At 41.5% G+C, this 15,337-nt stretch overlaps 1 protein-coding gene across 1 annotated transcript in view; it reads left to right on the top strand.

Moving 5' to 3' along the window:
- Positions 1-15,337, top strand: part of UNC5D (unc-5 netrin receptor D) — a gene marked incomplete at both ends in the record, with an annotated part of 156,428 nt that overhangs the window by 102,197 nt on the left and 38,894 nt on the right. The window contains 3 exons of the mRNA XM_082495827.1: positions 9,892-10,072; positions 10,912-11,079; positions 12,374-12,538. Of these exons, the coding sequence (XP_082351953.1) occupies positions 9,892-10,072; positions 10,912-11,079; positions 12,374-12,538 (514 nt within the window). The remainder of the gene's footprint in view (positions 1-9,891; positions 10,073-10,911; positions 11,080-12,373; positions 12,539-15,337) is intronic.

Raw genomic sequence — 15,337 nt, 5'->3', positions numbered from 1 at the left:
GCCAGAGAGAGGAGGAACACTTACACTGTATTTGTTGCCTTCTGCCATCTGAATGCGCAGTTTGAGATTATACACCTCTCTCCGTTATTCTGCCATTGCGCTGTTTGAATGTGTTAAATCTGTCACTTCATTTTTTACCTGTACCTTTTTTTTTTATCTATACCAATTGCTTGAGAAAATGGCATCTGTCAGCAATCTTCTTGTCTCCTTAGTGATATCTCTGGGTGCCTCTTTTGCTGATTTTGTACATTTTGCAGCTATTGGAAGCATCTTAGTGCCTGCACACACACCCTTTATTTGAAAAAATCCTTGGATGTTCTCTCCGAAATGAGCATATGTGCTGGATTTCATGCAAGCAAGTGAACTCTGTACTGTGTTTTCCTCCAGTAGAAAAGATGTTTGTTTTCTTTCTGAGGTTTGACTTGTTCTGAGTAAATCAGTACACCCAGGAGCTACTGAGGTCATAAAAGAGAAATGCTGGAGCAAAACACTTCTGAATTAGATAGCTAAAATGAGAAGGAAAAAAAAAGTGAGATAACTTTGTAGTTCCTATGAATAGATAATTCCTTTTTATAAAGACATGTGCTTTGGGGCTTTTCTTTTTGATGTACTGTTTTGCAGTGGCATATATTTTTCTGGAACTATTTTCAGAAATGTTCTTAATTTTGAATGCTTGAACATGAAAGGATAAGTTATAAGACTTTAATGTTATGTTTATAATTATAAATAATAAAGGTAATTGTGTGAAAGAGTCCTACATGGATTCATAAACATTACTGTGGTGTACGTTTTGACCGAACAAGGTAGTTGGAGGCTTTATCAATAGCGGCCTGTTGTTCTGATCAGCACGAGGAATGGCTTTTGGGGTTATTTTCGAGTGCCGTATTAGTGCCTACAGGTTCTTGTTTGTTGTTGCTGTCCCCGATTCCTGAAGGTTAGATCTTCAGCATGTTTGGCAATCTTCTCCCGATACTTACAACTTTATAATACAAGGACCCTGCTATATTTCGGAGTCTGTGAAGAGCATATAGCACTTTTTGCACAATACTTCCATGTGCGGCTGCTTTTATTCCCTCTTCAGTGGGATTCAAACGTCTGCATTTGAATGCTGAAGGCAAAGGTTTGTCAGCAGAAGGGCCGAGTCTGTGTGGTAGAAGGCTGTACGGCCTTGACGGTTGGTGTATTTACATACTATTACAAAGACCTGACAATGTCGTGTGGGCAACTAGAATTGAGAAACGTGGTATCTTTTGCTCAGGGAGTGGGCTGTTGTGAAAGGCAAAGACGCAGGAGTCGTTGGGAAAGGGAAGCGTGGCAGAGCACTTCTCAAACCTTCCCCGTTTTACGCATTCTGAAACGGGCAGGAAGGATGTATGACATCTTCAAAGCTACAGAGAAAACTTCTCAGAATTGTTTTTGTCCTAACCAAAGTCATTCAAGGTGTCAGGAATGTATGGTACGGTTTGTGTTGGAGTGAGAGAAGGGAGGTGCGCGAGGAACAGCAGGGAGGATTGAGCGAGAGAAGGAGCAATCTGCTCGGCGTCGGTTCTAGACTGAGTTGCGGGTTCTGGGAGAGCGCTGCTACTAACCAGGGCGGATCCGCCTCTCGGGCACAGCTTGGGTGAAGTCAAACAGACTGCAGTAGCGATTTTTGATTCTCTCACATTAGCGCCCGTTTTGCTAAATTGCACTCTCACAGTCATAGCAAGAGCAGCTCGTTACTGTCAGTTGTGACTAGTGCTCTAATCGAGACGGGGAGAGGCGAGAGGGTAAAATGCAAGATGTCCTCGGAGTAAAGTGTTTCCATATCTGCTACACTTCAGTGTAGATTCAGATGTTATCTGCTAGAAAGAGAGTATGCTGTGATGAACTCGTGCTCGTATTATTTTTTTCTTAGTCTCTTAATTGCCCTTGAAGCTATTCTTGCTTTTCCTTCTTATTTTTGTGATTTCTGTGCAATTGAATTTTCCTTTTCTTTTTTTTATTTTTTATTTTATTTGACTTTATTTTCTTTTAAGAAGCTCCTCTACCCACTGTCTCCCTCTTAAAATGAGGGGTCCCCAATTACGTTGATCTTGTCTTCTCCCACAAGCAAAGGAGATGTGGACATGCCTAAAAATGTTTTTTCAGTGTCAGCTGCACTTCTAATTACTTTCCAAATGTCTGTGCATTGAAAAACAAACAAAAGCTCACTGGTGTGGCACCATGAACACCCTAATTCACAATACCGAGAAACATACAGTGCATACTTTTAAAACAAGATCTCTGGATGGATCCTCAGGTTATGAGTTACCTGGGAAAAATAGCTCTAGATGAGTCTCGTTTGCTCACTGATATTGCTGAGCTTTATAGTCAAGGGACTAGGGTTTGAGTTTCAACTAGATCAGTTATTTTTGCTTGCCATGAAGTAATTGAAGTTAAGTCATTTGTGTGCACTGCCCCACTGGAAAACTACCATATAAGCCCACATAATAACCTTTGGGTTTATTAATGCTGATTCATTCATCATTTTTGCACGGCGGTAACAACAGTATTCCAATTAATGTTAGATACTTATTCCTCCAAAAATAGGAATAAAGATATACTTATTTGGGGATCTGATTATCTTTAACAATCAGACAATGTACCATTAGCGATGGCATATTCAGCAATGTATCTTTATAACACTGTTTTAAAATAGCATGTCTGAGTCAACTCCTTGCCCACCTTTAGCATTATAAATTGAGATATGCGTACAGGCTGTCACCTTTCCCATTATACTTATTCAAAAGCATATCTTAATTTCATTTTTTACTCGCCCTCTCCCATGTTAGCCTTTTTCCCCTCCACTGGATTTTTCAGCAATATGAATTTTTGGTTATGATTTTAAGGCACACAAACAAAAATATTCTCTTCCTTGCGACTGGACAGAGCTCAGAGTATGAGCTGTGGCATGTAGAGTGCCACAAGTGAATATCGTCTCTCGTGGCTTCCCTTGCTGTTGGAGGTTTGCGTGGCAAACACACTAGCTGCGTGCCACATACAGGGAAATAAGAAGAAAGAGAATGTGCATTAGCTGCATACAGCACTTGAGTTTTCCGATGATCCCTCTTGCAACAACTGAGTGCATCTCTTCAAAGAGAAGATTCCTGTGCTGCTTTCCGCAGCGCAGCCAACAAAAGCCCAGGCTGATTTATGAGTTAGTCTGTGTGTCAGATTTATGTAATGAGATTATATAGTCAATCTAATGAAGGAAAAAGATGCTTACCAGAACAGTATGACAGCGCTGTGATTAAACGATTCAGTAACAGTATTCCCTCAATGGATTAATTTAAAAAAATACAGCAGGTACAGTTGACCTGTTTCTTGTGCGTTGCTAGCGATAGGCTCCTAGCAAGGAAGATTAATGTTTTTTGATTGTGTTGATAAAATAACTATGTGATCATAAAGTTAGATATGAATGGTTTGTATCCAGCAAACTGCCCTTTGTTTTTTATTAATCTCCCCCGATGATTTATGCTGATGGAGGCTTCTGCTACTTTGGGTCTTAGGGTAGAAAGCAAAATAAAACTGTAACAAAGATCTGCTGCCATCTTAATGCATCACTGTAATTGGAGCACCTGCCCTGCTGATACTCATCCATCCGCACTGTGACATCAAGGAAGATTTTTCCAGCTTTAGACCCACTTGAAGTTTTAGAAACAGGAGTTTCAGGCTAGATCTGAAAGGAATTGAAAGGAATGTACCTTGCTCTCTTCCACTAAACATTATAGGTCACTGAGAAAGCCATTTTTAATACAGCTTTTAAAGACTGGGGAATGTGAGACTTAAATCAATGATAAGGTAGAAAGAACTTTTTCTAGCCAGAGGCCTGAGCTGATTAGTACTGGGGGGACGGAATATTCATAAAAGCTAACGTTAGTCTAGTGATACAGCCTCCCCAGGCTTGCTCTGGTGGCACTGGAGAAGGTGTCAGAAGCCTGATATACCGTCTGTTAATCATGATGTGGAGGGGAATCTATTGCAAACATTTTCTGTTAAAAGAAACTTTTTTTGTAGAAAAGAAATTGGTTTCAAACATGTTTTCTTCTCCAGTTAAAAAAAGCTTTCAGATAGGAATCAGATATTCTGAGTTTTAGAAGTTCTCAGCCTTTTTCTTCCTTCTGTTTTAATGCAAAGTCAGATTCTAGAGGGGAGAGTATGGTATTGCCTAGTTATTTTGCATATATAACAGTGTTATTTTTCTCTAACAGTGTTATTTTTTGTGTGTTATTACACACGCCTCGGTGTGCCACATTTGGTTTCGTCTGGTTCACAAAAGGACGGTCCGGGCCTCGCTACACGGGAAGCGTAAGATATGGGAGAAGAGAGTTGTATTTGCTGTAGTTATCTGCAGTGTCATGAGCAGTAATACACGTATTTATTCATTGCATTCTCTACCATACTTCCTAAACACTAGTCTGCTGTACTTAGGTTTAAAATATTAAGACAATCTGGGACTGACAAAACAGTTTTATCAAGAGATACAAATATTGGCTTGTTCTCTAAGAACATAATGAACAGTGGTGTTGGCTTAATGGAAAGTTAAGGATGTGTTTACTACTTTCTCCATCTGAGAGAAAGCATATATAAACTCTGTAAATGGACTGTGCTGTAAGAAACATTTGTGCTGCCCTAAGTCAGGTGTTGACCTTTCCCATCTTAAAATCATGAAGCGTTTATCTTGCATCGAGAAAGCAATTGATTCTCTCTTCAAGAGAAACTGATGTTCTAACTACATTATCTTTGATATGTACGTACTCTGGTTATTGACCACATGAGAAAGTCAGGTGTTGTATTTAAAGAGCAGGATAGTGTAATCTGAAAGCAGGAGTACCAAGGTCTTTAATCTTCTGACGTACAAAATTATCATGTGTGCCCGCAAGAACTCTGAGTTCTGTTGTCCTGTTGGGTATTAAATCTATTTATAGTCTCAAACAAGAAAGAATAGAAAATTCAGTCATGGGCAGTCAGCTCTTAGGATGTTTAAATTAGGTTGAACAATTGATGAAGAACTCTTAGTCCATCAAATCACTTAAGGCCTGTAACTGATGTCTGACCTACTGGCATCTTCAAGGTTTAAATGAGGTTTGGTATTAAAAACAAACAAACAAAAAAGTAATTTCTGTTACAGCAAATAAGAATATTCTTTAGTCATGCAGGAGGTTTAACAGCTGCGTAGCCTCCCTCTCAAGTTTGGCAAAGGAGCAGTGATGCTTAGCCAGAAGAATGCGATTCCTTCATCTGGAGTTAGTCAGCTTTTCTCCTTGAACGGCACAGGTGGTGGCTGTGCAAAAGCCCAACGCAGTGCCTGTCGCAGGGAAATAAAATGTTCCCAGTGACATTGCCATCAGGCTCAAAAGCATCTGAGATTTTGGGGCATAACATTCTGTTCCCGTAGAACCCTCAACTATTACCCTTAAAATTGGCAGTTTTCAGGGAACCGTAGCATCTTTGCCAGAGCCTTCCGACAGGCTGGAACTCAGCCGCGTTCCTGCCGCCATCAATATTCTCATGGATATTTGTGAGTCCCCGGAGTGTTTGAGTTTGCTGTACGGCAACTGGAAGATGTGTGTCCGTAGTATCTGTGTGGATACATACCCAAATAAGGCTGGCGTGCATACATTATTGATTTTGCACATATGAAATACTGTGAGACTCCATCACCTGCAGCAGCTCAAACAGCGGTTGTGTTCCCGTGACGTGAAGCTGACAGGCTGGTGTCATGGCGTGTACAGCAGACAGAAATGTGGATGACTTGGGATGAGTTTTATTTAAAAAAAAAAAGAATTTGCAAACTCCCATCAGAATCTACCTAGGATATGGTGTATTTAAGTGATTTTACTTTGATAATGCTGTAAGCTGGTCTTTGATAATTGCTTTCTGTAATTGGAACAAATGTATGATTATGCTAATTCATCTGCTGCCACCCAATATGTAGTAGCTGAGTTAATCCATGTCTGCCCCTGCATTTCTTTTGTAGATCATTACGTGATTAGCTTGCGTTAGAAACTGATGGGGGTATTTTAATTCTGAGCAGATTTAATTTCAGGGAAAGGGAACCCAGATACCTTTATATAAACTTATGGCATATTATAGCAGTTCTTAAGTCTATTTCAAGATAGAAATATTTAAGATCTTCAGACAGACAAATTCTTAAAAAGAAATTTATTTCATTGTATTACAAGCAACCGTATGACCTCCGCTGATGATAAAGTGAGGGAAGTTAAACGCTAATGAGTTTTGAGCCTACTCTTCAGGCGTTGCAGGTTGGCAATTCAGAACACCGTGCCTCATTTCGCTATGAAGATATTGTGGGTTTCTTTGTTGCCTTTAATTTGCTTGGTTGTTTTGTGTGTGCGCGTGGAGTTTCTCCAAAGGCTGCATCACTGCAAGTGACAGCAACCTTTTGTCATCACAAGTCCTTTAAATTTATCAGTTTATTCTATAAATTCACCCCTTAGTTCTCCATCTTTGAAAGCGTTCGTCTGCTGAGCAAAGGCAGTGAATGAGTTTGCATAAGTCTGGTTTTTCTTCAAAGGAGGGGGAGGGTGGAATTAGAGATGAGTATTCGCAGTGTCATCAAGCCTCCAGATAAGAAGCAAAAGGCAGCGCATGGCCTTGCTTACAAATCATCTTCTGATCACACATCTCTCAACACTTTGATGTTTATGTTCTGTCTGTTTAATGGTCTCCCTTCACCATGATCATCATTCTTTTAAATGCTTTGCATTAATGTAAATGTTTTTCATTCGCTAAGCCTTGCAGTCCGAGACTCAGTAAACACTGCATCAGCGCACACTGGGCTGGAAGAGTCGTCTACGGGAAAAACGGCCCCAGTGTTTGTGCAACAGTAGTGAGGGCCTGAACCCTCCCGTGCTCCCCCTCGCTGCCCCGGAGCAGCCCCTGACCTGACAAGAGTCAATCTGCAAAATTTTATATAGATACTTGTGAAATAATGAACTCTAGTAATACTAGCCATGTTTGTCATTCCGTTGAACATTACTGTGTTTGTCATTTTGTTGAACATTACTGTTTGTCATTACACTGCACATAAAGTGGATTTCATTCTCACTGCGACCATTGAATTTCTGTCACTTGATTTATGCTAGTGCTGCTGATCCATAATTTAAATTGCATTCCTAGTTTCTTCGCTGAAACCCCCTCTGATAATTAATATTATAGATAACTGCAGAAGGAAACTGAATAGTAAATGGATTACTTGGTTATTCCTCGTCTCACTCAGACCAAAGGGAGATGTAATACATTCAAAGAGCTATTACTAAGGGAAGAGTTCAGCATTACTGGCTTTAGTAAGGCTGTTTGGTTACTGCTCCAGCGCCGTGCCTGGCCATCTGTGGTCGACAGAGGTGAAAGCGTCAGCCGTGTCACTTGGCTCGAGGAATGAAAGGCAACGAGTATGAACGCCAGTGCGCGATTTCCTGGGATGCTCCTAGCAATAGAAGTTAGGGTGCCCTAAGGTACCGGGTGCGCTGAAGCTGCATCTGCCAGCGACGCTAGGGAAAGCACATGCAGGGCACGAGACTTCTGCAAAAAGTCTCCTCTGGGTTTACCTCCCTCAGCGTACCTGTGCCAGGCACGGCCTCCGTTGATGGCGTGGGGCACGCCTCACTAACTCACCCTCTTGAAACGTCACCCTAAATGTATATTCCGATGTGCACTGTCGCACACAAAGTCATGTGGTCCCAAAACTCTTTAAACTTTTGCGAAGGAGATTGTTTAAAAAACAGATAAAAAATAAGTTCAGATTTGAGAGGAAAATCAAGACAAATCAGTGTTATGACAGAGCTTTATAAGAATGGGGAAATAGACAGGTACGTCTCGAATGCTTTATGTAAGCTTTGGTGGGAAACTGTCTTTGTTACCATTTTTGGTTTACTGCAGCTTGAGGAAAAGAATATCTAGAGCTAAAATCTTTTAACCACTTTTGGTATGAAATGTGTAATGTACTTCATACTCGGGTAATGCCTCTTTTGACAGATGTGTAAAATAATCACTCCAATTCCATAGTCACCATGTAGGATCAGAGTGCCCCCCACCCCCCTAGATTCTCTCCTCGCTGCGTTCCCCGCCGGCTGCTGCGGCCGTGTCATCACACACCTTCTGTCCCCAGCTACCCTAAATGACTGATGCTGCTGGAAGGGGAACCTGCTGTCTGGCATGAAATCTAATTGGCTTTGATGGTCAGCTTTTGCAGATTTGTTTATAAACTGGAAAATCTACAAATTGCAGACCATCTGCGCAGAACAGTGTGCTAATGAATGCCTGTAGCTAGCAAATCCATAAGCTCATTACCACAAAGTTCCAAGTCCTTCCACAAGTTCCTAAACGAGGTTATTCATCTGAACAGAGATGAGAAGGGTATTTGACTTCAGGGTACAGCCATACCTCCTTCAGGTCTAGAAAAGCTATTAAAATAACTCACACTTATTCAGTCTTTTAATAGAATCTGCTGATTTGGCTTCTATTTTTAATTTTTCAGTTCTGTAACAGCAGCTTACCACGCCTTAAATTTTAAATTTTTTTATGTTTCAAGTAGAGAAATGCCTTTCAAATAATTCCTGGGTCTACTCAGAGATATGTTGGCTGATGAACTAGGGAAGATGTGTTGAAATATATAATACACAGCATTTCGTGGTATTTATGTACCTTGACAACAAATAATAATGGCCTCTGGTTTAAGAATATTTATGTAACTTGGGAATCTGTTATGATGATCTCTTCCGCTGTGTGTGATGTCAAGCGATTTCATCCTTCTGTCTGTTTCTCTCAAAAAAAGTGGAATTATTACATGTCATCCCAATGTATTACAAAGCTTAACTGATCGTTGTCCAGCTGTTGGAACATGTATAACACTGTATCAAGAGCAGTATTTTTAAACATTTCTTATTCTCTCTTGGTTGAGATTTTCTTCTATTTTCTTTGAATAAAAATCAGCCTTTGTAAGTTACTAGCCCATACCTCCTTCCCCTGAGGCTGGGGGGAAGTGGCAGCCGTCAGCTGCCTTTCACTGGGACTGGAATCTCCACTGCTCGGGTCTGTGCTCCTTCAGTCCCAGCAGGTGCTTCCCTGTCACAGTAATGCGGTCGTTAGCTCGAGGCACGAAGTGCCTTGGTTTGGCTTTACAGGGTTACAGACTTTTCCCCGTTTTTTCATTCTCTTAGGGAAGCCAAAAGGACTCTCCTAAATAGGAGAATAATTGAATAAATAATAGTTACAATAAAAACAAAACACACAGTAGAGATTCAAGAACAAATATAGAGGAAACAGTAAGATGCAGTTACTTAAGAAAATTATTTCAGGTTAAAGCTCAGATACTTAGGGTGAAGAGGAGGTAAATGAAATATTTTCAACTAGAATGACCAAGTATTCTTTATCATCATTTCTTGATTCCTTGGATTAAATATTAAAGCCTCCGAACTACCCAATACCACAAGGAAAAGTGTGATTAATTATTGCTCTCTATCCTCTTCTTCCTCATCTTTCCTTCCTTTTCTCCCAGTAGAACAAAAATAATGTTTCCCTTATAATCCACACCCTTGCAACTCTGAACAAGCTCTTTTCCACCTTCTTTTTGTTCTTTTATTATTTGTTATTTTATTATGTCCTAGCATTTCATTTAGTGTCCCTTTGTTAGTAAGCTCTAGGGTCTTCAGAATAGGAATAGTTTCTGTTCTGAATTTGTGAATGTCTACCTTTTGTGGAATCCCATCATAACTCAATTTTTATCTTAATGTTTGTAGTAAAGTTCACAATGACATTTATTAATGAAATCATTGAAATATAATTTTGGAGACATTCTGCTTCCGTCTTTTCCTACTTCATATTCTTCTCTGCTCCATCCCTCTCCAGGTGGAATGGCTAAAGAACGAGGAGCCCATAGATTCCAACCTGGATGAGAACATTGATACAAGAGCAGACCACAACCTCATCATCCGACAGGCACGTCTCTCCGACTCTGGGAACTATACCTGCATGGCTGCCAACATTGTTGCCAAGAGAAGGAGCATGTCTGCGACAGTTGTGGTGTATGGTCAGTGAAAACGTGATAATTATGGAAAAACCTAGATCTCTGTGCTTTAATTGCTGGAGTACTTTTATATTTTTAACATAGAACTGGTTCTAAATCAGATGGCTAACCTTGTTCCTGTTAGGATGAATTTCAGGTCTGTCGCTTAAGGCTGAGAGCGTGCCTGCTTTCAGAGGGGTGAGAATTATGAGGTTTTTGTTTGTGATGGATTCCCAGGAGTTATGTCAATAATAACAATCCTTTCTCCAGATGTTAAGGAGATCCAGTTATAAGCTCAAACCACATAAATAAGCTGTGCCTGTAGCAGGAAACCCTGAAGCACGTGCCTTGGGAGGTACACAAAGGGCTGCCTTAGTTGGATCTGTGGTACGGCAGTGTCCAAGCACCAACTGGTGAATCTAGATGTTGCACATAAAAGGACAAAAGGGCAGAACCATTGCTTCATTACTGTCCTCTGTTGCTCTCCGTGTTTATTTTACTGCATGTGACGTTTGATTGGTGGAGGAAGAGCATTCCTAAATCACCCTTTTTAAAATAAAGAAGTCTTGTTTATGGTTTAAACAAAGCATATTGTATGAGAATTGAGGTGCCTTCTTTTACCGCCCTCCCAGACTCTATCAGTCATTGCACTGCTTAGCATATTACTCTTCCAAAACAAACATTTGTGTTCTTTGACACCATGGCCTTTACTGATAGGCAGCAATGCTTCTAGTTCAGTTTGGAATTTACCTGTAGAGCATAAAACCCAAATTCTGCCTTTGAATGAAATGATCTGATTAGATTTGTTGCTTGATGTCTCTTGGAACAGCTACCACAACCTCAGGCATGTTTGTGTTTCGCAGTTAATGGAGGCTGGTCATCATGGACCGAGTGGTCAAACTGCAACGCACGGTGTGGCCGGGGCTGGCAGAAGCGGTCACGGACCTGTACCAACCCTGCTCCGCTCAACGGAGGTGCCTTTTGTGAAGGAATGTCAGTGCAGAAAATCACCTGCACTTCTCTTTGCCCTGGTGAGACACACACAGTCTACTAAGGAGTAACTTTAAATGTCACACTTACGGGAGAGCTCCTTCAGTCTGAAATGCCAGGCAGACAGTCGTGCTTTGAAGAGCCCACTGAGGTCAAAAAGGAAATTAGAAATACTTGCATCCTTGTTCAGACTACAGCTCAGAGCTTCGTTGCGTAGGGTCTGAGCAGTAGTCACAAGCACCCGTGGCCTTGATCTGCCAGGTTTGCCAGGGCTTTAACTTACACTGAAGCTGCCTAAATACTCAATAGCGAACCAGCAACTGGTTCAGTATGAAAAATCATGCAACTGGGTGGGGGTATAGGGAAAGGGGAGGTGATGTTAGAAACACTAGAAAGAGAAACACAGAAACCTAAGCTGAGAACTTCACTTAAAGGTATTATTTAGCTTGCAAAAGTTTGCTTTCAAGTATATTAACCTTTTGAAATTGAGCTTACGCTATACATAGAGCATGGTGTTACATCTCTGGACACACCACATTTCCTCATTTGTTCACCTGAAACCTCTCTTATCTGATTTTGGAATTGGCATTTCACATATATAGCTAAAGAAAGTTAGTGGGATTGTATACGTGTAAGTTTTAAGAGCCTGTGTGTGCCTGTGGTCACGGTGGAACTTGTCTGGATTCTGGCAAACCTCTCTTCTAGCTTTTATGAGTGTTTAGATATAACATGTCCTGAACTGGGATTTAAAGAGTTTAATATTTGTTCATCTGACTGTTCTTCAATCTGATTTATGCATGAAAAAGAAACGGAGCTGTGGAATCCCTTCTCATTTGGGACAGGGTCAGAGACAGCTATGAATCAGTCGGCAAAGCAACATATTGACCCACTGTCTTGCTCAGGGCATTAGCCAGAAGTCTACAAGGCCAGCTATGCTCTTTTTGTAAACGTCAGCATCGTTTCTCCAGTAGGAAAAGGTGTGGCCTCTCTACATCAGCCTGGTTTAAGGCAGAATTTGTACTGCAACATTAGCAGCTAATAGCTAGGTGGCCAAGGAAATGTTTCCTCCTGCAGTTTTAATTGACTATATTTGCAGAATGTTATATACTGGTGCTATTTTAAAAGCTTCCATATTGCACGCTTGAGGTGGTACATTATAATACTGGATTTTAACTTCACATCTGATAAAACTATATTATTTCCCCTGAGAGTTATACTTTGTTTACTTGGTGTGGCCTGAGGAGAGATATGAAACAAGTATCCTTGGTAGGGCCTCTTAAGTACACCGGTCTGATACACAGTGATGATGCTTGGTTTTTCTTCCTCCCCATTCAGTGGATGGAAACTGGGAGGTGTGGAGCGAGTGGTCTGTGTGCAGTCCAGAATGTGAGCACTTGAGAGTTCGGGAATGTATCGCACCACCTCCAAGAAACGGAGGGAAGTACTGCGAGGGCTTGAGTCAAGAGTCAGAGAATTGCACTGAAGGGCTTTGCATTCAAGGTGAGTAACAGTTGGCACTGAATTGGATTTAGGAGGTATGGCCTAAATGTAAACTGTAGTGCAGGTGATGTAGCGTATCTGCCACACACCCATGTCAGTAGAACTCTTCCGGCTAAAATATTACTGCGAAAAAATAGATTGTTTTCAGAGGGTTGCATAGGGGAAGGTTGAAACCCACAGTGGCTTCCGATTCACTGGATTTGTGTAGCACATACTTTGCCTATTAATTATCAGATGATTCTAAAAATCCAAATAAAGGTTTTTTGCAATGTGTAATTATGACCACCTGCTACAGCGTATTTCACAGAATGTGCTACTTAACCTTCTTCCTTTTCTTGCAAGTAAATTGGCAAAGCACCAACATGAATACTCGTGGTGCAAAAGCTGTTTAAGGTCAAAGTTTACTCTGTCTGTTGCCTTTAACACAGAAGTTAAATGCAGGCAATCCTACTCTGTGGTGAGTTCCCTGTCTGGAAAGCATCTGGCTTTCTAGCGGCTGGCTAGTGGTTGCTACTGTCAACAAACACCTAGGAGCCAAGAAAATCAGCCCTGCAGCTGCAGAGCTGCAGAACACCCGGGGGCAGCTGCGTAGGCTCAAAACAAAGAAGAAACGCGTAAGTTTATTCCTACACTGAACGCTGCTCTGTCCATGAAGTGATACTGTCACCACATCGCTTTCTAGCAATGAAATGGCCGCTGTGGGAGCAATCGGGAATGCTAGGGCTGAAAGATGTAAACTGAAATAAGTCTACTTTTTCTTTAATTTTATATTTAAATAGTCCTATGTCCTTGTTTCTATGGTACTGCATTACCCTTCCTTCTCGATCTTTTGCATATATGTGTTCACGTTACGCCGAGCAGTCATTTTCTTCTTCCGCCATAATGCATGCACCAGAAAGAATACGGCTATAAACGCTAAGCCTTGTGCTCCTCACCATCCCGTATGCGCTGACAGGAGCATAAGTGCCTGTGGCCTTCCCCCAGGTGTACCTTCCTAATCCTGGCTGGTAGTTCTAGAGAGAAAGAAACAGTCACTGTCCCCAACCCGTCCTTCAATGAAGGACATCTGGTGAGAGAAGGAAAATAATTTTCTAAACAAAATGAACTCCCTTTTTTTGCCCTGAGATTTTAATAATTCTTAATGGCAGATAGCATCCTGTATATTTATTCAGGCTTCAGAAATATGTATACTTCAGCTGAGACATTAGATAAGATTTCGTTGGGTTTTGGAGGGAGGGAATACCCAGCAGCATCACTATATGCCTCTAATTACTTAAAGTTTCCAGGGTTACACAACAGCTCTCCAGCTCCGCGGTGTCAGGCAGACAAGCGTTAGTGTTTAAAAGGACATAAATGAAATTTCGACTTTTTTCCTACCCCATGTTTTAATAAAGAATAACTAGTGAGAATTTGTGAGCGCTGCAATTCATTCAGCTTTAGAGGACCAACATGGTGATCACATGATGTTTTCTGAGGTCTTTCTCCTTCCTATATGTTAAATGAACGCCCTTCCCTGCAGATGGCTTGATAAACCCAGAATCCATTCATGCGTGCAGATTAGCATATCCATTGGAAGACTGTCTGAAGGACGCATTGAAAGGGCCATGAAAAGATGCAGCTGAGGTCTGCACACTTATTTGTGACAGTCGTGAGTTGACTTACTGTGTAGTTGGCTCCTTCTGTGGTTTTCACCAGAATTAATAAAAGGTATCCCTATTCAGGTCACTGCTTCCAAGGAAAGCTGTAACAACACGGCAAGCTGGTAAAGATTACCTGTCCCACCTTGCGAGTAATACCCTTTCATATCGTCTAGTTACGTGTCAGTCCTGGCTGTCATCTTCCATGCTGCACTTATGCTTTAGCGGTAGAGGAACAAATATGGGCTTATGCTTATTTCGGTAGTCTGAAAGGAGCACGTGGCCTGGGGAAGAGCTGTGGTTATGAAGCACTGAGAGTCACGATACACATTTTACTTGATGGCGATGGCTTCATTCCAGGGGGACATCACTGAAACTCCTTGTAGCGCTGTTGGTTTCAGGTACAGACTGGGCCTCCGAGTACTGTTGTATCGACAACACGGTATTGTATCACATGGGCATTTGCTGGTGGCTTCTCCAGCTGTTAATTTCTCCTTTCTTAGCTTCTCTGTCTCTGAGGAGTTCATCCAGATGCTGTCTACAGGCAGGTTTTGGAATGTCCCCGTCGTGCTCTGTACAGTGGTGAATTATCACTTTGATACTAGTATCAGTGCGAGTCCTTCTCAGATGTCCCAAAGTGGAAAGTTTGGTGCTGTGTCTTTCGAAGAATACCTCTGATATTTACTGCTAATTCCAGGAGTGCATTTTCAGGAACTATTCCAGGATAAAGCCCTCTGAAGCTTTTTGTATGGATGAAGGTTTTGCATACTGGTCACATGAAGTCTCTTTATCCGTGTTACTGCACATAGAGGAAGCGGGACTGGGTGGTTGGAGTCCTGTTCACATACATGTTACCAGACCAATGTTTGGTTTTTAATTATTTTTTTTAACAATGTGTGTGTGTTCCCTAGAACAAGACTGTTTTTCATAGTAAGAAATATAAAAGCTGCCTTGTAAAATTGACAGGACGAGGGGCAATGGGCACAAGTTAGAACATAGCAAGTTTCGTTCAAATACACGGAAAAACTTCTTTACGGTTCGGGTGACAGAGCACTGGCACAGGCTGCCCAGGGAGGGGGGGGAGTCCCCTTCTCTGGAGATTTTCAAGCCCCGCCTGGATGCAGTCCTGAGGGATGTGCTCTGGGCAATCCTGCTTTGGCAG

Source organism: Vanellus vanellus (genome assembly GCF_965231255.1).
Source record: "Vanellus vanellus genome assembly, chromosome: 26".
In the NCBI taxonomy this organism is placed as follows: Eukaryota; Metazoa; Chordata; class Aves; order Charadriiformes; family Charadriidae; genus Vanellus; species Vanellus vanellus.
Note: the sequence above shows the minus strand (reverse complement) of the source record. Positions and strands in the feature narration are given on the sequence as shown.